Genomic DNA, 25950 nt, shown 5'->3' on the forward strand with positions numbered 1-25950 from the left:
GTCTTGCCCTAAAGCAGTCTAAACAACAGTAATACTTACAGTCTATAAACAATCTGACACCACCCTTTGTCATAATATTGGCTCTTTGGGACATTCAAGGCAAGATGTAATGCCTTTAGGAACATCGTTTACAAAAATGGGAAGGGAAACGCATTTCAGGCCATTTCCCTGCTACCAAGTACTCGTAGCATGCGCTTGCTGATTGATTAGTGCGTCACATGAATCCACTCATTAGAACATTTAAAAAGGTTTCTTATTTATCATAAGATTCCTCGAGATGAAACTACAGAGTTTATTCCTAAAACAATGGTGTGAAGACCCCTATCTCTACTCTGCACGGGTCATTTGAGTCTAAAACCTTGGTAGCCATATGGAAATTGTGTCTGAACAGACCCGTTGTGATCCTTATTACAAGGGGCCTGCCCTTATGGAACATCTGCAAGGCTATAAACGCCTTGCCCTCTTTGCAGGGAAGTTGTTCAATTAATATAACATGTAATTATTGTGATTATTATGGCCATTAGTTTCTGCTCAAGATTCAGAACTAAATTAGATAGCACCAGGCAATAGATGGCACTGAGGAAGTATTGCTGAGGACATATCGCAGCCACCTGTTCCCCTGGCTTCCTAATCTCTTCATAAGAAGGAAAGGCGTTGCCATGTTACAGATCAGATTGCGTTGTATCGTGGTGTGTTTAACAGAGTTATCCCAATGGATGCATCTACAAATTATTCCCACACCAAAGGCTCAGGGAGAATCGCAGAAGGAGGGGTGGAAAGGGTTTGCTACGAGACTGTGTTTCCCACTGATGTCAGAAGCTACTACCCCTTACTGTCTCCACAACATGACTGCTCAAACATGAGCCAAACAAGAAAAATTACAATAGACATGCAAAGTGGGTGGGGGCAGACCACAGGCTTCAACTCACAAAGAACTACAGGCAACTAAGGAGTGCGGAGAATGGAGAATGTCTTCCCCAGGAAAGGGCACACCAAGGGGTTATCCAACACCAAACGGTCATACCTGAGAACATAGTAAGAGCTGGTCTTATTTAGAAATGCACACATGTATAGCTATGTGCATAGTGTCAATGTAGAAAGAGCCCGTGAGTGTGAAGGAGGGATAGATGGGAGGGCTCGGAGGGAGGAAAGCGAAGGGAGAGACGATGTCTCCTTAAGAGGGTACGCTGGCAACTAATAAGCAGCCAATCGTTAGCAGGCATTTCTGTGACAATGGCTTCAGTATCGGATCCCCGATGTGAGTTCTGTAAACAGCACGGACAAGCACACCACAGTCTTCTGCGTTTTATTACGGTGATGTTTCTGCCACTTACCTGGTGGGAACTTCATACATGGATCAATAGCGTTTGGTATGAAGTCTAGAGGATAGGAAGTATTAAAACTTGTGTTACTAAAACTACCTTCCCACCAAAGTCGGCCTGGTGCCCCTTCAAGGGCTGGGGAACAAACTGTAGACAAGCAACGAGTCAAATCTCTACCACTAAAGCATAAAGGAAGATTTTTGTGATTATAAAACTCTTACATTGTTTATTAAACTCAAGCTGCCTAAAAGAGGCTTAGTCACATAAAACTGGCTGTTTCTGAAATTGAGAAGGCATAACAGATCTGAGCCCCAAGCCTTGAGATACATTAGATGACCATAGGATAACTCTGGATATACAGAATTAACTAACCCTAGGTATAGACTTTAATACTGTCAACAGAAAGGAGAAACCCTGCCACCATGGGCTTTTGAAGTATCGTTCAACTCTGGCCTCACACAGGACAGCTGGACTCTTGACAAATCCTGGCCTTATCTAGTGCATTCTGTGTGGCGATCCACAGTTTGGACTGGGCAAGAGATGGTGCTAATTTGGTTAATATTATTGAACATAGTGATTGATTTATTAATATAATAAACAAAATGACTCTGTGTTGAGTGTAACACTCTGTTCAGAAACTTTACCTGTGAATTGGGTGTGATTCTTTGATCCCCCTAAAATCTCTAAGGTAAGTTCTATTATCACCCTACCAAACTGCATATGTGTGTGTGTATGTGTGTTTGTGTGTGTGTGTGTGATGCATGTCTGCATGTTCATGTGTAGGCAGGTGTTTGGGCACATGTGTGTGGAGTCCAGTGGTGATCAGATGTCTGGCCTTGTTTCTCCCGACTTTTATCTTTTAAGACAGGGTGTCTGCTGTCACTGAAATAGGAGCACAGCTGGCTAACAAGCCCCAGGGACTCTCTTGAGCCTCACCAGAGTGAGAGTAACAGGCACACACCACCACACCGTTTTCTGTCCTTCTAAAAGGATGTTTAGAATCAAATTCAGGTCCAAACGCTTGCATGGCAAGTACTTTACTGACTCAGATGTTTCCCCAACCCCTTTAAATGCTCCAATGGGAATAAAATTTACAATTATTTTAATTTTAAAAGAGTCTTAAACAAGACTACGAGGCCTCTAGTGAGAATGGCTGTTCCCATCTTTCTCTCTCACACTCTTTAAAAAACTTATTTACTTATTTTTTACTTATTCACATTACACCCTACTCACTGCCCCCTCCCAGTGGTCCCCTCCCACAATCCTTCCCCCATCCTCTCCTCCCCTTCTCTCTGATCAGGGAAGCCCTGGGTATCACCCCAACCCTGGCACTTCAAGTCTATGTGAGGCTCAGCGCTTCCTCTCCCCCGAGGCCAGACAAGGCAGCCCAGCTAGAAGGACACATCCCACAGACAGGCAACAGCCTTTGAGACAGCCCCTGCTCCAGTTGTTCTGGACCCACAGGAAAACCAAGATACATATCTGTTACATTTGTGTGGGGTCTCTGAGATTCTCAACTCTCACTTCCCAAATGCAATAACTTAATTCTCGTAGCTACGTCCTGCTGTTTATCATCAAAGATAACTGCATTGCTAGTTTTTCTTTTTGTAACAAAAGAAAACAATCTTTAGACTTATTTATTTAATTTTATATGTATGAATATTTTGCCTGCATGCATATATATGTGTACCATGTATGTGCTGATACCTGTAAAGGTCAAAAGAGAGTGTCAGATCCCCTAGAATTGGTCATGAGCTTACCACATGGCTTCTGGGAACCAAACTCTGGTCAGAGTGAGCCCTTTCAGTGTTGGGCTCTGAACTGGATTGGGAATTGGATTTTTTTTTTTTTACTCCGGCTTCAATCCATGTTTTCCTCTGGTGGCTTACAGCGTTGCTTTCTTTTATGGAGTACATTTCCATGTGTAATCTCCTAAGATGTCCTCTTTGTTAAATGTTCTGCCCTCATACCTGCATCTCATGGTATCCCATAGAGGGTCTGCTAAAGATCCTGGCTGCACCTCTTGAAACTTCTTAGGACTCGTAAAACAATAAACATAAAAGGTAAGGTGACAATGGATATATGTCTACCAAATGCCGAAAAACTGGAAACATTTAGACAATTTCTGCTGATTGCCCGCTGTACTGGCTGGTTTTGTGTCAAGTTGACACGAGCTGGGGTTATCAGAGAAAAAAGGAGCCCCGGTTGAGGAAATGTCTCCATGAGATCCATCTGTAAGGCATTTTCTCAACTAGTGATGGGAGAGGGGGGCCCAGCCCACTGTGGGTGGTGCCATCCCTGGGCTGGTAGACCTGGATTCTAGAAAAAAACAGGCTGAGCAAGCCAGGGGAAGCAAGCCAGTAAGTAACATCCCTCCATGGCCTCTGCATCGGCTCTTGCTTTCTTACCTGCTTGAGTTCCAGTCCTGACTTCCCATCCATGGCCATACTTCCTTGCTGGAGTCCTGGATACATGGGTGAATCAGTGGGCCATAGGTTTCATGAACATATGCAGCTACTGGACCAGACAAAAATTTCTCTTGCAAAATCTTGGACCTAGAACAACATGAAGCTTCCTTAGCAGACCTAGATATTTCCCAATACTTATTGGTGCCAATGTCAAATACTACCCAGTACAATAGAGCTAAATCATCATGTCCTCTGCCTTCTGAGTCTAGGACTGCAGCTATATAATTCATCCCACACACCAACACCAGGGTGTTCAAACACTTGGACTCATGACCCACAGTAGACAATATGTTTACATTGCAATACAGATTTACATATCTGAATGATACACACACACACACATATATATATATATATATATGTTTCACATATGTACATTTACATTATTCAGTATGCATATGTAATACATACACATACTTGAAACAAAACTTTGACATGTTAATACTCTTAATTTTCACCACAACTAACTCACAGTTCAGTGTTCTATTCCACAGATTTTAGCAGTCCTGTTCATTACCTGATAAATTCTCGTCCCTACAATCTTGTGGTCTTTAACATTTCAACAGCAGCTGAAAAAAGCAGCGGCTGTAGTGAGATGCTTCTAAATGGCTCCATTTGGGAATATGAGAAAATGTTTGAATTTGGATTTATTTTTAATTTCTAACAATTTGAGCCTTAACTTAAAAAAAATTTATGTACTTTTTTATGGTGTGTGTATGCACATGTGTGTGAGTGTGTGTGTATGTGTGTGCTTGTGTGTGAGTGTGTGTGTGTGTGTGTGTGTGTGTGTGTGTAAAATAGATACTCATAGAAAGGACAACAACTTACAGGAGTCAATTCTCTTTTCCACCATGTAGGTCCTGGGCTTGAACTCAGAGCATCAGGCTTGGTAGCAAGTACCCTTATTTATCTGGTACGCCATCTTGCCGGGCTCAGTATTTATATGAGATACATCAAGTATTCTGGGTTTTATGTAAGGAGGCTGCATCCACACCTGCCTAGTTCTGTTTCTCCTTGGCCCCCCGAGTCTCAGACTTGTAGGTGGGAAAGATTTCACCAAACTGAACATGAAAGGGCTCTGGGAGTCTTGAGGGTAGGGTTGGAAGGTCAGGGACCAACGGGGCTTGCAAATCTTGCCACCCTTCTGCTTTACCCTAGTGGAGGTTGATATTATCTTCTTATCTCCTCCCAGGCCAGAAAAAAAGTTAGACCAGCCCATGTGTGAGGAGCATGAAGAGGAACGCATCAACATCTACTGTCTGAACTGTGAAGTGCCTACCTGCTCCCTGTGCAAGGTTTTTGGTGCTCATAAAGATTGCCAGGTGGCTCCCCTGACCCACGTGTTCCAGAGACAGAAGGTAGGAAGTCCACTTCCTCTCCTCAGCCCCTTGGAAGCACATGTGAGTTAGCTTCATGTGGCCAAAGAGGGGAGCACAACAAAGTGAGGGGTGGCTGTGGAAGGCCTCACAGGAAGTAGAAGACACCACAGGAAGTGGAAGGTCCTATAGGAAGTAGTCTCAAATTCCAATCCTTCAATGTTATGGAGTTACCCAGAGAAGTGGCTAGAGAAAACAAGAAGAAGAAAAAAAGGTGCAGAAGGGACTGGGTCATTCTCTGTGATCTTTAGGGGTGACTAAAGATACACAGTATTTGGGGGGCTGATCAAATGCCTGCCAATAAAGATGACTCGAAGTTAAATAAATACGGATAAGAATAAGATGGTCTTTTCTCTCCCTTTCTAGTCCTAAAATAATTTTTATTGTTCATCAATAAAATGCTCTCTTGCCTTCTTCAAAGCCTTTTCTCACCACCTCCTTGTGTATGAGATTTATAATCATGGCACACAGTTACAAAGCAACCTAAAGTCTGTGCCTCCTGCTGGCCTTCGAAGTACTCTTTGAATGTAGTACATGTCCCTCACCCCAGAAACTGGATCTGCGCCTCCTTGCTCTCACTCAGTGCAGTCCTTACAGCATGTCCTCAGCCCTGCACCATGTAGCAGGAGCCTAGAATTTATGCTTCTATGCAGGTAAAGGTGTGCATGTGTCAGTAGGTCAACCATGTCTTCGTTTCTTCCACTTGGAATCACAGATTTCAATTTTATATCAGAGACCAGAGTTGAAATCAGTTTGGAAGCCAAACTCTGTGACACCTGTTATGCAAATCAAAAACGATGATTTGCATTTGCTGCTGTTATTTATTTTCAACTTACTTTTTATTTTCTTTACCCCAAGGCCCAGCATGATAGAACTGCATGGTATCTGCTTTTGATACTACTTCCCTCAGAGGCCTGGATGGACAGAGGGACGGGAAGTAGGACTCTCAGACATTTCTTCTTTGGCCAGAGTAGCTTCTTGTTTATTAATAGGTTTCTATGTTACCTTCCACATGTAGAGAAGACTGTAGGTTTCAAATGACTTACACCCAGGTCTATCAGACCCTTTCAAATCTTGGAAAATTCAGGTTTATACTGGTTATATGCTTTTCTCAATAACCTGGAGAAGTTTAGGGCAAAGGGAGATGACAACCAGATTGTCCCCACTGTGCATTCCTTGTGGCTCCATGGCCAGTTTAAGAGGAGGGTCAATAAGATCAGACAAATACTTTTTGGGTCAAAAGAACACAGGCATTTTAAAGTTGTATTGTTGCTGCTAAAGTTAGTCACATGTTCCAGTTTTAACTTTGTGTGACAGTCTGGTGAGCATCTGCATGAATCTACACTGTATTAGCATGGTAGGGATGTAATATATGTGTACCCACTAGGTGAATATTTGCTGCATGTATTGCTCAAGTAAAGCTAGTCCTGAACTGCATCAGGCAAATGGTTTATTTGAGTTCCGAATGTCACATGTTCATGTCTGTCACATTGCTCCACTTGTGCAATGTTCAGAAGCCTCCAGCTTCAATACACTGTTATTGATAGCTTAGAATTAGCTTTTCTTTGCGATTTTGAAAGAATCCAGTTCTCCATCGCTAGTGTGAAAATTATGGAACCTAGTCCCACACAAAGCCAAGCATGTATCAAAGTTCATTTGCAATATCAAGAGGCTCATGGGTTTCCTATGACTGGTCTCAGCCTCAGTCTTCAGAGGGGATTAATTATATTTTCTGGATTTTGTATAAGGAATCCTACCCCACACCTACCTCTTATGAGTATTTAATTAACACCTTAATTAATAGTGACAGAAGGGTCTGGCCTTCCTTGGCCACCTTCATCCTCAGAATGCTTTTCTGGGGCTAGAGGCTGGAGGGGCAGCACTGAGCAATCCCACCAGCCCAAACTGGAGATACAGCTCATGAGCAGCTTTCTCATGGTAAGAATACGTCTTAGGAGAAATCCATGAACTTGAAGCTTGTTTGTGGGCTCTTTTACTCCTTAGGGATTAAACCCTCCTTGAGGACAATGCTATGAGTAGGCCACTACCACCATCCTTGATTAGGAAATTTCTAATATCTCGAGCCTTCTTTTCTCTTCATTAGTCAGAGCTCAGTGACGGCATTGCTGTACTTGTGGGAAGCAACGACAGAGTCCAGGGTGTGATCAGCCAGCTGGAGGATACCTGTAAAACTATTGAGGTAAGTCAGCTGGTTCAAAAGGAATCGAAACCAATCCTGATACTCCTAGGGGATAGAGACTCGGTGATACAGAAGAAATCCGCTCCCAAATGTTCCATTCTTTCCCTCCTTCCTGATATATCTCTGAAACACTTTCCGGTGCTTTAGAGAACTTACCTCACAGCTTGGTGAGGTAGATTTTTACCACAGTTGCTCAGACAGCTGTTGTGTGTGTGTGCTCTCTGTCAGTCAAAGCCTTTTGAAAGATTAGCAACCAGACAAATCAGTAGCCAGCAATGGAAATGAGTATCTTTGCTATTCTTTAACAAAATTTATTGGGGGGGGGGGAACCTAAACAATCTTCAGATATGCTGATTGGTGCTTCAGGAAGTCTTGGAAAGGTGTAAGATACCTCACCCGTGCTCTCCAGGCAGACAAGATGAGGACCCTGAGGAGGAAAAAAAATCTCCCCAATAGTGGCTATCAGGCTGAGGCACTAACCACTAACCACTGATATACCCTTTTATTGTTATGTGCAGGACTCTCTTATTACCTCTTATTTCTCTTTGTCCTCCTTTCCCAAAGGTAACAGTTCTTTGTGCGCGTGCATTCTTATAAAACACAGATAGTTTCATATCGGTGTCTTAATTACTTTTCTGTTGCTATGACGAGACATCATGACCAAGGCAACTTATCAAAGAAAGCATTTGCCTGGGGGCTTGCTCGAAGTTTCAGAGGTTCAGTCCATCTCAGTTGTTGTGGGAAGCACAGCAACAGGCAGGGGAGGCATTGCAGCAGTAGCTGAGAACCTACATCTTATCTTCAGGTTCTAGGCAGAGAGAGACTGAGCCTGGGACAGGCTTTTGAAACTTCAAAGCCTATCCTCTAGGACACTTCTCCTCCAATAAGGTCAGCCCTCCTAATTCTTCCAGAAAAAGTTCTATCGACTAGGGACCAAATAACCGAGCCTATGGGGACCATTCTCACTCAAACCATCATGGTATGCATGCCTTTTAGTTTTACAAATGCCATTCATTGCATTGTAGTTTCTTTGTGTTTTGAAGCTAGCATTATGTTTTTAAGATCCATACATATTACTATTAGCATGCCTAGTGCCTTGGTTTCCTCTTTTGTGAAAAAGGGAGGAGTCACACTTACTCTATAGAGATTACAGGTTCGATGAAGGTGCTTAGCACAATACCTGGCATGAAGCATGTGGTCTTACTACTTTTCAATTACCAAGGGAAAGTCTATCATAACTCTAAGACCATCCTCTAGAGGGTGGCTTCAGGACTTCAGTTAACCGTAATTGTCCCATCTTAGATGTACAATCATCAGAATCAATTTCCTTTATTCTCTACACTCATATTACTAAAAAGGTCTTTGATACATGGAGATTTATTTAGGGAAGAAGTATTTTCTTTTGGCCAAGAGCCTAAGAGATTCAGAAATGGACAATATAAGCTGTTTCCTCTTATTTACAATGATCAGTCAGTCACTGACCATGAATCAGCAGTCCACTGTGGGCTAGGCTGAGTCTGGTGTGTTATAAATAGCCTGGTACTTGTGTTGAGCGAGACAATCTCTAGCCACCTCCTGGGACTCTGTGGAGAGTCTGGCTTCCTGTCTGGGATAAAGACATCAAAAGATGTGTGGAAAGTTTTGTGGTCCACTGAAGTCTTGAGCGAGAGAAACGACTTGATTCTGGCTGTGTTGGGAAGGACAACAGGCATCTTTCACAGAGGCCAGCCAGGGTCTCAGCGGGAAGCAGCTGTCTCTAGTTACACTTGAGAGCAAGCCAAGAAAGTACAGGTTTAAAGCTAAATCAGCAGAAGGGGTTTAGTTAGGGACAGTATGGAGAGTGGCCAAGGTCAGAATCATCACCCTTTCTTACTGGTAATGACTCCATCCAATTTGGAACACTTTTGTACGGATTTTTAAAGAAAGTATATTATCACTATTTTCAAGACATTAAGATGTGAGTATACTTTAGAGTCCTCATTTTCATGCTGGGTTCGGTGACCCACACCTCTGATCCTAGCTACTCAGAAAGGTGTGTCAGGAGGATGAGAAGTTCTAGAGTAGCCTGCATAAAAATAAAATAAAAACTGGGGCTGGAGAGATGGGTCAGTGGTTAGGAGCACTGGCTGCTCTTCTGCGGGTCATGAGTTCAATTTTCAGCAACCACATGGTGGCTCACAACCATCTGTAATGGGATCCAATGTCCTCTTCTGATGTGTCTGAAGACAGCTACAATATACTCATATACATTAAATAAATAAATAAATAAATAAATAAATAAATAAATAAATAAACAAACAAATGTTTAAAAAGATAAAAACTGGCTGAGGATAAAGAGCAATTTTCTGGTGTACAAAGTCACCAAGTGCTTTGAGGAAAAATAAAAACCTATCCATGTTCATGGATTTAGTTCTTAAGGACATAAGATAAAAACAAACATCACTGGTATAGGGTTATACATATTGTGTAGGAGATACTTACTGGCTCACACGTGACCATTTTGAATGTCTGCATTCATGTCTAATCAGAACTTTCATGGGAAAAACGGTCAAGAGAAAATACTAAAGGGCCAAGACTTCTAAATAACAGAACTGGGCTTCGGTGTTTTGTTTGCTTGTTGTTTGTTTGACAGGGTATCAGCTGAAGCCCAGGCTGGCCTTGAACTTACAGTAATGTCTTTTCTCAGCCTTTGGAATACTAGGAATAAGCCATCACGCCTGGCAATTTTCAATGCCTTGCTTATGAGTTTCTGTGTTTTCCACCTTTGTCCAGTGAGTCTGATGCTTTTTCTAGCTAGTGACAGCAGGCGTGACTGGGCAGATGCATGGAAAAGCACGGTCCACCTTTGTCCAGTGAGTCTGATGCTTTTTCTAGCTAGTGACAGCAGGCGTGACTGGGCAGATGCATGGAAAAGCACGGCTTTCTCATTGTGTTTCATGTGGAGAGGCAGGGGGCGCTAACGGTGATTCCTATGCTGTTTCAAAAGGTTCGAGATCAGGCAAGCATTCACCTCTCACACCTCTAACCCCCAGAAGGTGGTGGGAGACGGAACAACTTATACTGATTGTTCTTCAGCTTCCCTGCCTTAATAGTGTGATCATAAGGCTTCATGATCACTTTTATCATCACATGATTCACTCTTGTGATGATAAAACTGGGGGAAAGGGGACATTTGAGGAGATTAGTGGTATATCATGTCACCTTGAATCCTTATGGAATATGTACACTTGTTTGGGTGATAAGAATAAAGCATCCGTTGACTTACTGGAGCCTGTTGTAAATGTTGTAGAAAGATTACCAGGGTCCTGCTTAGTCAAAACAGCTCACTCCAGGAGGAAAACTGCAAATGAACGGGAAGTTGGCATTTGCTCTATTCCTGTGAGAACTCCAAATACTGGTAGCAAAGGAGAAAGAACACTTCCTGGATTCATGCCTTTTGTAGAGGGCAGTGAGCTAAACTGCTCATCAAGCTACATGGCTTTCCTAAGTCCATGTTCTGCCCTCAGGCCTCGAAGGGTTTACCTAGGGAGGTTTAGTCATGATGCCAACGATATAAACAGCAAGCCTGACATGCAACTATCCTCCTCACAGGAAGGAATACTGCAGTTCAACAGAGTGAGCATCAGCTGGGAGACCTTAGACCCCCAGCCAACACAGAGTTCCATTAACGAGCATGGGGGGCAGGGCAAGAGGGCAGAGGCTGAAGCTCGGCCTGCACCTCAGGTTTCAATTTGTTCCTTTATTGGAAACATTCCACAGTGTGTCCGTGGGACTTCTCTTAAGTATTTATAACCGGAGCCTGGCAAACGAGGGCTTGGGCTTGCTATGTCCATTTCACTTAAGATGGTCCTTTGTTCAGTATTATTAACTTGATGTCTGCTTTTTTTTCTTTTGGGGGGATGGAATGGGAGTTTTGAAATGCTGTGCCTCACATGCAGCTGCATTTCTGCACAAGTGTGTCCAGATGAATGCTGAAGGAATGTGGTGAACACATCAGTGCGGCGGAATGGCAGTTGCTCAGTGACAAGTGGCCAGGCGCAGGCAGGCCTTATCTTCAGGCTTATTTTAGACACAGAGCTGTACTCCTTACATAGTGAAAGCAGCGGTCATAATCACGTTAGGATTTTTCTGCCATGTCTATGGCACATGCCTAAACTGGGTCTGATGTTTCTATCTTATTTCTGTAGGTGACACTCTAAAAGGGGCTGGGAATGGAGAGGGGAATGTTGTAGCCTGAAGAGTATCGGAAACAGCTCGACATTCCTGTTCCAGAATCTTGGAGCTGTAGAGTTAGAGAGACAGCATCCATGATCTAATCCGACCTGTGAGAAGTAGACACAGCATGTTTTAACAATTGTCCTGAGGTTAGGTGGTTTTTATAACTTTGGTGTTTTGAGGAATAAACACTGTAAAATTCAGGGTTCACTAAAGGGTAAGATTGTTGACGGCTTCTTCTCCCAGCAGCCTGAACCCCTCAGCAGGGAGGGAGCTTCTAGCTCAGTTCCACATTGATTATATTGATTATGTCCTGCAAACAATGTATGTGATCTTAATTCACTAGCTAAGCACACACAAGCAGATGAAAAGTACATGCACGCACACACACACATACACACATACACAATCACATGTGCATGTGCACACACAGTGTAGAAACCAAAGGCATCAAAAAGAAAAAAAAATGGAGCTATATGAAAAAAATACACTTACAAGTTCATGAGCTGTGTATTTTACTTAAATTACTGTCTAGAGAAGTAGGGAAGGAGGGATGGGAAATTGGCCTTAATTTATGATAAAGTACTATAATAAAGAACTATGGTAAAAATGCAAGGGGGGAAATCCTGGAAGAGAATAAGTTTTTTTTTTTTTTTTTTTTTTTTTTTTTTTTTTTTTTGTGGAGAAGAAGGAAATATGGCTGTATTCACATATTTTTTTTCAGGTAATAACCACCCTTCAAAGTTTCCTATATACAGACACATAGGTAAAAAGAAAGCTGCATTTTACAAGGAAGGCAACACTTCCCCCATTCTATCCTTCATGTTACTACAGAGTGACCACTGAGAGGAGAGCAGGTTCCTATTTACCGAGAAACAGGAAGGATTTGATTCAGAATAATTGACTGTTTTATTAGGTAGCACAGGCTTGTTCCTTAATTAACCTAAGAAAACTGATAGCCAGGGTGTTTATTGTTTGTTGATAGCATTCTTGTGATCCTGCCGCCAAGATAGAGCGGCACCAAGTCAGCCACAGAGGGAACAAAAGGAGTAAGTGACACTTGCCGTTCCAGGGCATTTCCTGGGAATCACATTGGGTTACCTGAAAACCATATTCTGTCAAAGCTTCAGAGTTCTCATCTTAGGATTCCAGGGGTGAAGGCTGAATCTTCACACCCCAGGGGGAGACTTTTGATTTTGTTTTTGACACAGTTTGCAGGCAAAGTTTTGGATTATGGGATGCTTGGTAGATAGCAAGCAGTTAATTAATTTTTTTGGCACAATAAGCTAAGGAATATAAGTCTGAAATATTTTGAGAGTTCTTGCCTTTAAAATCCCATTTTCAACAGAGTAGATCTAATAATTAGCCTTTGTTCAGTTCACAAACATTTTATGTAGGTTTAATTTTTTTTTTAAATTATTTGGGCTGTGCTTAGTGATGCATGCTTTTAATCCCAGTATTCCAGAAGCAGATGGCTGTCTGTTAATTTGAAGCCAGCCTGGTCTAAATAGTGAGTACCAGGTCAGCCAGGATTACATGAAGAATTCTTGTCTTGAAAACAAAAACAAACAAACAAACAAAAAAAAAAAAAAAACAAAAAACAAAAAAAAAAACAAAAAAAAACCCAATTTTCTTTTTATCTTTGACAATAATGTATTTTGATCATGTCTTACTCCCAATACCATTCTCTGAATATTTTCTTCTTCCCCAAACTTTCTCCTACTTTCTGTTTTTGTATTACTGTATTTACTTAAGTTGTTTGGGGCTATTTACTGCAGCATGAACAACTTAGCAGTGGTAATAATTCTGAAAAGAACACACCCTCTCTCCCAGCAGCCATTAACTGTCTAAGTTCCTAAGCCAGGGTAAAAACTTACAATCCCTCCTCCCCATAAGCAATGTTAGCAGCTCAATCTTGTGCAGGTTTTGATAAGTAACTGTAGTTTCTATGAGTTCAGGAGTGCCACTGCGAAATCATATCCAGAAGATGTTATTTTATAGCATCCTTCCCAGTCTCTGACTCTTATATTCACTCCCATGCCCCCCCCCCCCTTTAAGATGTTCTTTGTGCTTTGAGGAAGGGAGTGACATAGGTGTACCATGTAGGTCAGGCCATCAACCACCACTTGTTCACATTTTGACCAGTATCTACATGAACCATGCTCAGTCTGAACATATGTATTAGACGGCAGTTTGAGAACATGTCCAGTCTGCAAACAATAATAGACTAGTAGGTTTCCACCTAGGGTCTATGACCTCCCCAGACATGGCCCTTAGACCAGGATTATAGTAGCAGTCCTGAGTTCCCTAAACTTCAGTAAGTGTGTGCTTTGTTTGTCACTATTGCCCCAGGGGGAATTTTGTAATCTGTATGCATGATCCACTAAATTCCTAAGACCGTTGATGGATTTTCCTCCCCCAGCAGCATAAATGAACAACACCTATGAAAACCACCCATCAAGGGACCAAGTTTCTAGCTCAGGTCCACATTGATTATGTCCTGCAATCAATGTGTATGAAGCCTTTGGCCTCCCATATATTAAACAACAACAACAAACCCAGAGGTACATAGTAGGCATCCTATCACATCGTGTCTTAGTATATCATGCACCATACACGTTGCTAGGGCACAAGAGGAACAAGCTGGAAAAAGCCCTACGTTCCTGCTTATCAGTAACACTTCCAAATACCAGAGAGACAAGCTTCAGGACTTCAATTTCAGGATGACAGTGGGCACGTGGTTGTCGATAAACTTTGGACAAAGGGTACAATAATAAAAGATAGTTCGATTAAAACGCTACTAGCAGACTTCAGTTCTAATGCATCTTTGGCAAGACCAACAGTGTCTGTATCTAATAGGTGTTTGTCTGGTCACTTTGACACTTGCCACCACTCTAATCCGTGTCACTTTTTTTTCCTGTCTTCATTTCTACTTATTCTTTAAGGCCAACCTCAGGAGCCACTTCTAGGAAGTTTTTCCCGATCCCACACTTTCGTTTCCCTTGAATATTCTGTTTACACTAAGGGTTGAACTAATACTCCACATCTATGCTGCTCAGAGATATGGCACGCTTCCTTTATTCAGCCTCTCATAATGCATTCTACTGTTAGCCCCCAGTTCCCTCCAGTAAACTGTGAGCAACTGAAGAACAGGAACCATGCCTAATTCTTTTTTTTAATCTCTCAACTCTCATGGAATACAAAGACATACTTACGAGTTGTTTGCTGAATGAACCAGGAGGTAGACGGCAGCCATGCTATCTAAGTAGTTCTAGCTACAGGATCTCCTACGTGCATTACAGGGTGGATAGAAAGTATGAAAATAATGTCCAGGAATGGTGATGATGGTACATACTTGTGGTCCCAGCAACTGAGAGACAGAAGCTTGATGCCAGAGTTGGCTTCCTGGGGTGTTGAAGATCAGCATGGGCTACATGAAACCCTGTGCCACCACCCCCATAAAAAGCTGAACATATACCTTTAAAACTAATACTTGGGAGAGTGAAGCGGTATTTTGAAGCCAGCCTGGGGTACATAGTGAGTTTCTGGATAATCTGAGCTTTAATGTGAGACCGTAAGGAAAACAAACCAAAGCCAAAAACACCAACTTCAAACAAGCAAACAAGAACAAGAGCAACCCACATACCATTAAACAACTAGGGAAGGGCTAGAGAGATGGCTCGTTAGTTAAGGGTGATGGTTACTCTTACAGAAGACCTGGATTCAATTCCTGTCACCCTTATGGTGGCTCACAGCTATCTGGACGTCCAGTTCCAGGGCAGCCAATGTCCTCCTCTAACTTCTGTGGGGACAGACAAAACATTCAAATACATAAAATAAAAGAGGGGCAAGTTAGGGAACAAACGCTTTGTGTGTGTGTGTGTGTGTGTGTGTGTGTATTTGTGGAGCATACTTCTACTTGTAGGCAGACCTAGAGCCTATTTCCAAGGATGACTATATTATATATCTCTATGTATACACACAAATATATACTCTAAACATAAGCAGAAGATAAGGCCTGGGAACAAAGGGACCAGGGTTTACTCAACTGAAGGAGCATGAGATAGAGGTCAAAATCACACCTGTCAGGCATGAGTTACCTGGGTTACCACGGCAGGAGAATGAAGTGAGATAATCATGAATCTCAGCTTGCTCTCTGCACCGAGGCCCTGGAGGTAGAGACAGTCAGATATTAAGATACGGGCACACACAAACCAAGCCTCCTAGAGCTGGGAAAACCAAAGGCAGGCGAATGGGAGAACTAGAGGGTTCATTGAGATTTAACATGAACTCATGGGGGCATCACCCACACAAATGTGAGAGTCAGACTTGCAGAAGTGGGGGAGGGCTTTCTTTCAACATTTCCCTCTCTTTAGTAGATGTAGATATATGTCAAAAATGGTGACTATTATGGGATTTCAGAAAGTTAAACAATGACATTCAGCTTTCAAAACTTGACCATAATGTTTACACCTACAGAGACAGCGGAAGGGGAAAGAAATGTACATATCTTCAAAATCCTTTTGTCTCCTAAAATGTCCAGATGATTTTCCTCACAACCCATTTGTAACCTTGGTTAACCCGACTAACAGGAGTGCTGCAGAAAGCAGAAACAGGACCTGTGTGAGAAGTTCGATCACTTATACGGCATCCTGGAGGAGAGAAAGACCGAAATGACCCAGGCCATCACTCGAACACAGGAGGAGAAACTGGAGCATGTCCGAACTCTTATCAGAAAGTATTCCGATCACCTGGAGAACGTATCAAAGTTGGTGGAGTCAGGAATCCAGTTCATGGATGAACCTGAGATGGCAGTGTTTCTGCAGGTAATGCTTTTGGGCGCCAGAGACACAAACCCAAAGGGTGGGTGCTGCGAATGAGCTGTGATCACATTTTCACTGCTTTATTCCCATCTTATTTAAAAAGTCTGTTTCATTAACTATAAGTTTATCCATTTGATATTAAATAGAGAGGGTGGCATTTAGGACCCGAGGTAGCAGATTTAGACTCACACGTGGAGGAATTAAATCTCGCTCACTTCATGAAATCAAGTAAGCTCATCTCTGTTGCTTTCACAGAACGCCAAGACCCTGTTGCAAAAGTGAGTAGCCTTCACCTTGACTGAACACCACACTTTTTATTTTTGGCCCAAGGTCACCAGACTTTAAACAGTATCAGAAAGTAACAAGTGTCTTTGCTGCAGGATCTCGGAAGCATCTAAGGCATTTCAGATGGAGAAAGTAGAGCAAGGTTATGAGATCATGAGCAACTTCACAGTCAACCTCAACAGAGAAGAAAAAATTATCCGGGAAATTGATTTTTCTAGAGGTGTGTTACTTCTTTGATTATCTGTTTCGAACTGCTTATGTGTGAAAGCTGCTGAGCGAGCAGGGCGGGAATGGGTAGAACCTTCCAGAACAGACACCCAGAGCTCCACAGGAGCACACACAAATGAGATCCTCAGCTTTACTACAGGATCACGAGGTCTTTGACTATTTTTATAGTATATAAATGTCATTATCAAGATTTTGACTCTGGGTAACAAAATCCTTAATAGTTGACGTAAAGGATGATAACTTTGTCCCTACCCTGTAGCATGAATCATAGTGAAGGAAAAGGATTAAAGATCAGTTGAAAAAACACAGAAGACATCTGAGCTAGGTATGACAGTTCCTCAACTTGAGGATGAGATAGTGACAAGTCACAGAGTCAGTCATAGTGTGGAGTTAGGATAGGGTCCATGAGCTATAACTGTGTCTTTCACTCTTGGCTCAGAATTCCAGCTCTACAACTATCCTGATGAAATGGTGGAGAGGAAGAGGAGAACTCTGGATCTGACCCCGGCAGTCACTGCCTTGACTCATAGCAATGTAAAAGTGAAATGCAAACAGCACTGGGCTAGACCTCTACACGTGCCATGTAATTTTACCAGCCTTACAGTCACAAATTTCAAGCCAAATCTTCACAATAGATTATTATGACTTGTGCTTAATAAGATAAGAATATAAGGCCTGTCATTAATGTTAATTGAGCGAATTTCAAGGTCATTAGATTTTAAAAAGTCATAATATTTACTATAATGAAAAGTGAATGCATTCACTAAATTAAAATAAGCCATTGTTTTCTGATAGGTAAGAGAGTTGCATTTTCAGTTAACAAGACAGAAATAAATATGGCACAACTTTATCTCTCCTCTCTCCAGGAACTTATAGAAATGCTGGCCTATGACAGAAATGTGAACAGGCTCTGTGAGTGAGGCTGTATGAGGGGCGGGATATACTTGGGGTAAGAGCAAAGCAATGGTTCTTTCATACTTGCCCTGCCATGGCGTCTGTGAGGAGCACAAGATTTGAGCATGGTAGACCTGGACCATTGTCAAGTGTCAGTTGAAGTGACTTCTCTATCCCTAGGCATGTAGGTGCTAGTTATTAACTGTTTCCATGGCTACCATGACAGTTAATAAAAAAATTAACAATGTCTTATCTCACTAGAAGAGGAAGATGAGGAAGATGCAGGAGAAATAGATGAAGAAGGAGAAGGAGAGGATGCAGTAGAAGTGGAAGAAGCAGAAAATGTTCAGATACAATCGTCAGAGGAAGAGGAGACCCTGGAGAAGGTGACAGAGCCCTCTCAGCTGGCCACAGAGCTCCAGGCTGCCGCAGGGCCACCACTTGCTTCCTCTCCAGAACCGCTGTCACACACGCCACCTGCTGCAGATGTCCTGGTGACACAGGTAACCGTTCACTAGTTCCTCCCTGCCAAAATACCTTGCTGCCAAGCACTCCTATAAACAACTTATTCCGCTCTGAGAAAAAGATAGCTGTGTGCCATACTTGTAGGTGGCAGACAAGGGAAGGTCGGGACAGTTACAATGCCAGGGAGAAATGCCCTCCAGGTCACTCGGAAGGTTCGTCACCACTATTACGGTCAGCAAGATTTAATTTAATGCCGCTTTCCTCCCAACAACACTTTCAGATCTGAGGAAATTGTTGCCGATAAAGAGAGAGAGAGTATGTGTGTGCAGTAAGAGTTGCCCCTGGGAATGTAGTCTGCCTTTTCTTCCTTAGCCGATGGAAATATGGAGTACAGTGTAGAATTATGTGAGGTGAGAAATGAAAAGTGCTTTTGCTTCAGCACCTTGACTCTTCCTGTACACAAGAAAGGAAGTAAACAGAGAAACCACAGTAGCTTACCCTGAACCGCAACTTGGCCCCTCCTCGGAGGCCAGCAGATGAAGCCTGCTTTTCCATTTGTTTGTCACTGAAGAACGTGTGGCTCAAAGTATTTGAAGCAGCACCTGATCAGCTTACCTGTGGCTTCTAGAAGGCCACTACGCAGACTGGGGCTTTATGTGGATTTCCACACGCCTCAGTGCACAGCAGCCCAGCCACTGCATGTGCTGGGGACATTCTGGTTCTGCTTCTGTGGGTTGGGATTATTGACAGAAAAAAGGCCAGAGAACACAGCCATGGAATAGTATTTAGTACCCTGTCTCCATAGGAACCCAGGACATAACACTTTTTACTTCCCAGAACCTTGAACTTCTGAGTACCCCAGGTGCATTGGCATTGAAAGAAGGGGCGACGTTAATGGGGGTTGGGTTTGTTCGATTGGGTCGGTGTTGGTTTTTAAAAATCAGGTTTTGGCAACCATGCATAACGCCAGGTTTCATTCGGGTCAATAATTTGCCATATGTGGTATTTTATAAGCAACATTTCACTGAAGGCTTGTGTATTGCTCCTCTCTGGGGTACCACCTAATGAAAGGCAAGAACAGAAACATGTAGATGACAGTCAGAGGCACAGCCCCGGGATGAGCATTCTGGCCCAGCATCCCAAAGAGTTCAGGGTGTTCAGACCCAAAGGGAAATAACACCAACTGCTCTTTCCTCTTTTTCTTCTTCCTCTCCTCCTCCTCCTCCTCCTCCTCCTTCTTCTTTTTTTTTTTTTTTTTAACTTGCCGACCCATCTGTTCTGATTAAGGGGGAGGTGGTGCCCATTGGCTGTCAGCAGACCCCACACTCTGAAACTTCAGGCCCTTCATCAGCGGATACCGCGGATCCCTTGTTTTACCCTAGTTGGTATAAAGGCCAAAGCCGGAAAACCATCTCCAACCCACCTTGCCCTCCTGGGAGTGAAGGTCTGGGTCAAATAGGGCCTCCGGGTGCTGAGGATTCCAGTGTACAGCCCGCAGAAGTGGCAGAAGCCGCAGCCAATGAGCAGGCAGCAGTGAGTGGTAAGGAATCTAGTCCAACCGCAGCTACTTCTCAGGTTAGTGTTGACGCTCCTGTCTGTATGCTTTCCCGTGCCTGCTGCAGTCTTGCTGGAATAGCCCCATCCTAAGAGCAGAGGGAAGGAAGCCACTGCCCTGGGAAAATGCAGCACTAGCTCATTCTCCACCGCTGGCTTGCACTTAAGCATTCTACCCAAGAATAAACAAAGAACCAAATACCGTGGATTCCCTTTGCCCATGGTGACCCGGTCCAAGGCTTTCCCGTCCAGGGGCTGGAGTACAAACAAGACTAGCCCTTAGGCATGCTGTGCAACTGTTTTATCCGCAATGACTGGCTGGCTGGTGTCGCTGGTTCTTTGTGAAGTCCACTTGCCCTTACTTAGCCTTTATGATCTCCCCTTGAGCTTCCAAGGACTAATCGCCTGCTCCGGGCTCATTCCTAGCAATTACCAAGAAACATATTTGAGTTAGTTTACATTCTCTCTGTAAAGTAATCTTGGATTTGTGTCTTCCAGAAAGGTGTTTGCAGTGGGTAGATAGCCTTGGCTCATTTAAACCATTGCTTCCTAAGCTTGTGTTCCTCCAGGCAGGAAAACACAGGCTTTCCTGTATCTTTATAGAAACACTTGATTTTTTTAAAAAAAGTTTGATAATACATCCTGATAGACTTTTATATTTATAATTAAAATTTGAAGTCCAAGTCTTCCTTCTAAAGCATTGGTAGCTGTTTGTGTGTCTCCAAGAGCCCATAGCGCCCACTTACAGTTTCTTCCAGAGGAAGAAGGTTAGGTAGATTCCTAATAGTGTGTGGGGTTGCTAGGCAACAAGCTGTCACTCAGCTTGGGTAGGTCTGTACTTCATCATCAGGTGACATGGAACAGTGAATAGTATGGCTTTCTTGTACCTGCTCAAGTGGACCCAGTCTCTCCAGGTGTCAAAGGGACATCTCTTTGGAGAGCTAAAGTGCCATGCCTTTTGCATCTGATTGCTATTCACAGATACAAAATGACAAAAGTAAGCTTTGTAAAGTAGCCTTTCCAGGGCTAGTTGTAGATTAAAAACAAGAAACAAAACAGATGGGATGGGCTGATTATTTCTAGACACTTTAGGAAGATTTCTGAATTTGATGGGGAAGTTACTTTCTTTAACAGTTATGCAGTGTTTCCAGGCACAGTAGGTCTCCCTATCTGAAGCAAAACGTTTGTATAAATGGTATTTCTAAAGGAAATGATTTGCGATGATGTCAGTGAAGATTTCTTCTTGTTTTCTCACAGGAGTTAGCAATCTGCCTAGTGCTTCTGGCTTTTCTTTTTCTCCACTACATCTGGAGTCAGATCAGTGCTTGATTTTTGCTTTAATGGGTAGGAAATATTTTATTCTTCCATTTACTAATGTCCCATGTCATTTCTTTCATAGTGTTCTTCCTCTGTAGGCTCAGAGATGCATTTCTCATAAGCCTTGAAGTTCAGCCTCCTCTAAAACTGTTTCACTCAAGGCCTCGAGCTCCCTCCGCACAGGACAGGAGCCCGTTCACCCTCTCAAAGAGACTCACTCCATTATCCCTGCATGGAGAACCCAACACAGAACAGTGACTCCAGAGACAATTATTCAGAAATCCAGTAGGGACGAGTCTTCCAGGTGGCCGTTAGCGGGGTCCCACTCAGCAGAGGGAGAAGCAGCACAGAACCCATCGAGGAGCATGTAGGACTGATGTAGGTTTAGGAGCAGCATTTCCCCTGTCTTCTCAGAGATGGTCAGAAGATGCCCTGTCAAGAATGCTGTTCAGGTCAGTCTCTGGCATGAGCCTAGGACCAAGTGATTTCTCAGTTCTCTCTCTACAGGTTCTTCCCATGGAGAGGACTGTAAGACAAAGGTCCTGCAAGTGTACCAGTCATTAGATACACCGAGGGAAGAGACAGGCATTCATATTCACAAAATAACCACAAGCATCTAATTCGAAGAAAAGCCACTATTTTGTTCAACAGCCCCTTCCTTTTGTTTCAAGGTACACTTTCTCATAGTCAAGCCATGAGGTTTGCTTTGAGAGTGACATCCTACATTCTGATTTTAATGCTTTGAAAGTTACCCATTTAGTTAGCAGTTTTTGAAGAGTTCAAGTGCACGCACTTTTAAATGGAGAACTCTACTGGCCTCGGTCCTTGTTCCCTGTCCCCTTAGCCAAGTCCAGGAACCTTGGAGCCAAAAGGCACCAGCTATTTTGGTCCCCTAACCTGTCATGATAGGCCTCTCTTCTGTCTCATTAGCCATCTGCTCGGCAGTGGCTGTAGGATCTCTGTGTGTACCAGCTGTGTCTGTAACTGTGTGAGCAAACCCCCCACCCACCTTATGTCCAACAGTCAGCTGTGAACTAGTGCACATTCAATGTCCTGGTCATGCATGACATTTCCCGTTCTTCACACTATCTGTGGTAAAATGGCATCGTAGCCAATGGTCTTGGGCACAAAAACAGGAAGAGAAGGCTACATAGTTCCTGGAAGCAGGAGCTGACCGTGGATCTGAATAATTGTCTGAAGAGTTCCAGCTACATTCTGAGAATGCTGGCTTGGAACTCTGTCACCATGCGTCCTTACAATGTCCTCTGAGGCTGTGAGGGGAGTGTCATGCTTCTTGGCTGTGTGCATTCATCTGCCTGTGGTGATATGGGAGTGAGGCAGGAGGGGTGGGGTTTGATGCAGTGGTTTGATATTTGTTGTTACAAAGCCACCTTGATTGTGTAGTTTTGTGTTGGAGAAAAGGCATTTTTTTTTTAAATGTAGCAAAGCTAACTTGATCATGATGGGAGTCACTCTTGGACCCAGGAAATCAGACATGAACAGGGTTGTAAAGACCCCACAATGGTACCAAAGTTTGGTGCAACTTCAATACACAGAACCACTAGATAACTATTTGTCCAGTGTACATTTAGCTTGTAATGTCACCCTGCACTCCTGGTCTTCCCTTAAACATCTTGAATGTGATACCAGAGCTGTCCCAACTCACTCGTGGTCATTACTAAACAGTCCCAGGCCAGAAGGTAGTATTACCTCAGAAACATCACAAGCTAAATTACTCACCTTCAAGCTCCCTTCAGCAACCCCAATGGCTGAGCCATAAACCCTTTAAGATGATCTATTCCTAGGTTCTTTCCACATGTTTCTTGTAAATCCCACCCTTGACTCCAGAACACAAGCCTGTTACTCTTGCATAATATGGTCAATTCCCTCTACACTGGGGGAGGGGTGTGAAGGTGCTACTGTTTAATAGAACAGAGGTGGATTGTCACCATTCTTATCCCCACTTGCTATGAAAATCACCGTTTTCAAAATTTGGATTTATCCCAATTGACAATTCTTAGTTTTAAAGGTGCTAGCTAGTTCTTACCACTTGCAGGAAGAATTTTGAACCTTCTTGCCTCATTTCTGCTAGAAAACTGGTCAGAGACCCAAAGTTCCACCAGACTGCTGAGGGAGACTCGTTCCTGTGTGTGCTGCCCTTCTGGTTTATGTTTACTGTGTGTTTAGCTGAAGCAAAGAGAATTTGATTCAAATAACATTTGATGCTTTTCATGTGTTTATTTTAAAATTGATTTTTTTGGTGGGGGGGAATTTTATGATTTTTTTTTTTAGAGTTTCATGCCATGTGTTTTGATCATATTCAGCCCTCTGTCAACTATTTTAGAAAGTGAGGATGTTAGTGCCAAGAAGTTTAGAATCCATTTCAGGATGCTGTCATGTGGGAAGTCACAGACTTGAGCCTGACACGAGTCATTCAGAGTCAACAATAATCACACAAGATGCCCAAACTCTCAGATTGTATCTACTGTCGAGAAATTCTCATGGAAACTCTGTGCTTTCACACCGACTTGCAAATATCTCCCTGAGTACTCATTTATAGCTCAGTGGTTGCACAGGGGTTTGTTTCTCCTGCTTGTGAAGCTGTAAACTTCATGCAATCTGTGATGTCTGCCCGAATGTCTACAGAAGGGTTCTTAAGATCCATGACTCAGAAGATCTAAGGCAAGATGTACACGTTAGAGGAAGTCTGATGCCAGATGAGCGAAAAGGTGTAGTTTTAAAAGCCAGCTTTATTGAGCGATACATATACTAAAACTCACCCATTATAAGTGTATAGTTTAATTCTTTGTGATAAATTTGTGTCATTTTGTAGCTATCAATATGGTTATTTAAAATGTTTCTGTCACCTTTCAAATTTACCCAGTCTTTAACAGGATTGACTGGAAGAGTAAATGTATCTTTAGCTTTTATGAACTTTATCACTTTACCTTCATGAATGTTGACTTACATTTTATTTAAGAAACATTTTCTTAGTTTAAAATCACAAAAATCTACTCCTGTGTGTTATACTGTTGCTATAATTTAAGCTTTTAAGGGCTAGTGTGATTTTGTTAGTCTGAATGTATAAGGTGAGGCTGCAGGGTTTTTTCCTGTCTTGGTTGTCACACACCTGTCCATTTGTTTCACTGACAGTCTCCTTCTGTTGTTGAAAGATTCGTCCTTTCTTCTAGAAATGTAATTCACTGGACTTGTGTGGGCCTCTCAGTGCTCTTCAAATGAATTAGTTTGTCACTTTTATCTGATTTTAAAATTACTTTTCTACTATTCATTGGTTTTACTATTTTATTTTTGAAGAATTAACTTTCAGTTTTATTGGTTTTTTTGATCTTTGGTCCCTTTTCTATGTATTTATTGTTTGTATTTTTGCATTTACTTTTTCTTTTATTTGTCTCTCTTTTTAATGATGAAAGCTTCATTTGTTGGTTTATTTTTCTTGTTCTTCAATATGAACATTCAGTGCCACAGAGTTCATTGCTTTAGTTGGCTCCCATGGGTTTTTACATGTATTTTAAAATTTTTTTCTTTAATACATTTATTGATTGTAATTTAATACAAATCATTGATTGATATAATAATTTCCTCACTGATGCAGGGGTTATTTAGACGACGGTTGCTGAAGTTTGAGACATTGGGGATTTTTTTTCTAGATCTTTTAAAGCTATTTGATTCTATTTGTTTGTATTCTGAAAACAGAATTAATTATGATTTACCTACCATTCAAAATGTATCTTGACTTGGTGAACATACACATGTTCTGGGAAATACAAGAGTTTCCAGTTGTGATTGCTTTGTATTATCTATAAAAATATTATGTCAGTTCATTGATGATGTAGCTCAAGTCTACAGTACTCATTCCAACTTTCTGCAATCAATTCTATTAGTGGCTGAGAAAGGAATTTTGAGATCTGTTATTATATTTATGAACTTACTTAGATAGATCTTACAGACCTATTAAGGATTTTTCCTCAGATATTTTGAAATTCTATTTAGGTACTTTCATTTCAGTTGATCCTAAGATTAAACATTTCTTAATAACAAAACTTGTCTTCTCTACTCATACCTGCCTGCTCAGGGACATCCCAGATTGTATACAGATGGTCCTTGCTCACATACAGGTTGTAGCTACCATGATATGTTTATATCTGGGTGCTAGTAAAAAGGGAGGAGCCCGGAGGAGAATAGTGTTGAAAATCCTTAGGCAATATTTCAAATAGCAGACTGCAGGAAAAGTTTCATGGTCTGGTTCCAACATGCCTGGTTTCCGTTCTCTGTAACCACACACAGGGCAGTTCCCACGCTAACTATGATCTGGTGACCTGTTTGTTCTGTGGCACTCTGTTTTTAGTTTTGATTTCAGCTGATTTATTAGCTAATATCTCTGAGCATTTTCATGACATACCTATGCCAGAGATTTTCTCTTCATTCATTTTGCATGGGTACCCAGGAGTGGAACTATTAGGTTGTAGAATTGTGTAAATAACTTCACGAGAAACTGTCCATCGGTTTTCCACACAGCCTATTAATTGTGTGTCCCCACTAAGAAAGTAGGAGTTCCAGGTCCTCTCCATCTTAGCTGATGCGATCTTGTATCATCCTCTACACTTAGCCATTGTAATGTGCGTGTGTTCTTTCTCATAGTTTTGATTCACAATCTCTTGTCAATGAGTTCTGTTTAGCATCATTTCATATACATATGCTGAAGTTTCCACAGAACTGCAAAGACAACTCTGCCATGAGTAGGTGACTTCAAGCACTCAGTGGGCTGGCTCAGGTCTGATCCAT

At 42.3% G+C, this 25950-nt stretch overlaps 1 protein-coding gene across 5 annotated transcripts in view; it reads left to right on the plus strand.

Moving 5' to 3' along the window:
- TRIM55 (tripartite motif containing 55) overlaps window positions 1-25950 on the plus strand; it is a 37916-nt gene that overhangs the window by 1326 nt on the left and 10640 nt on the right. For 3 of the 5 annotated variants that reach the window (XM_080929468.1, XM_080929470.1, XM_080929471.1), the window contains exons 3-9: window positions 4983-5148; window positions 7271-7366; window positions 16174-16407; window positions 16660-16682; window positions 16785-16909; window positions 18073-18314; window positions 19564-19851. In XM_080929468.1, coding sequence (XP_080785594.1) covers window positions 4983-5148; window positions 7271-7366; window positions 16174-16407; window positions 16660-16682; window positions 16785-16909; window positions 18073-18314; window positions 19564-19851 — 1174 coding nt within the window. Of the gene's footprint in view, window positions 1-4982; window positions 5149-7270; window positions 7367-16173; window positions 16408-16659; window positions 16683-16784; window positions 16910-18072; window positions 18315-19563; window positions 19852-21087; window positions 21221-25950 lie in introns of those variants that run through there. The other 2 variants (XM_080929469.1, XM_080929472.1) reach the window with 2 other exon arrangements.

Source organism: Micromys minutus (genome assembly GCF_963924665.1).
Source record: "Micromys minutus genome assembly, chromosome: 15".
In the NCBI taxonomy this organism is placed as follows: domain Eukaryota; kingdom Metazoa; phylum Chordata; class Mammalia; order Rodentia; family Muridae; genus Micromys; species Micromys minutus.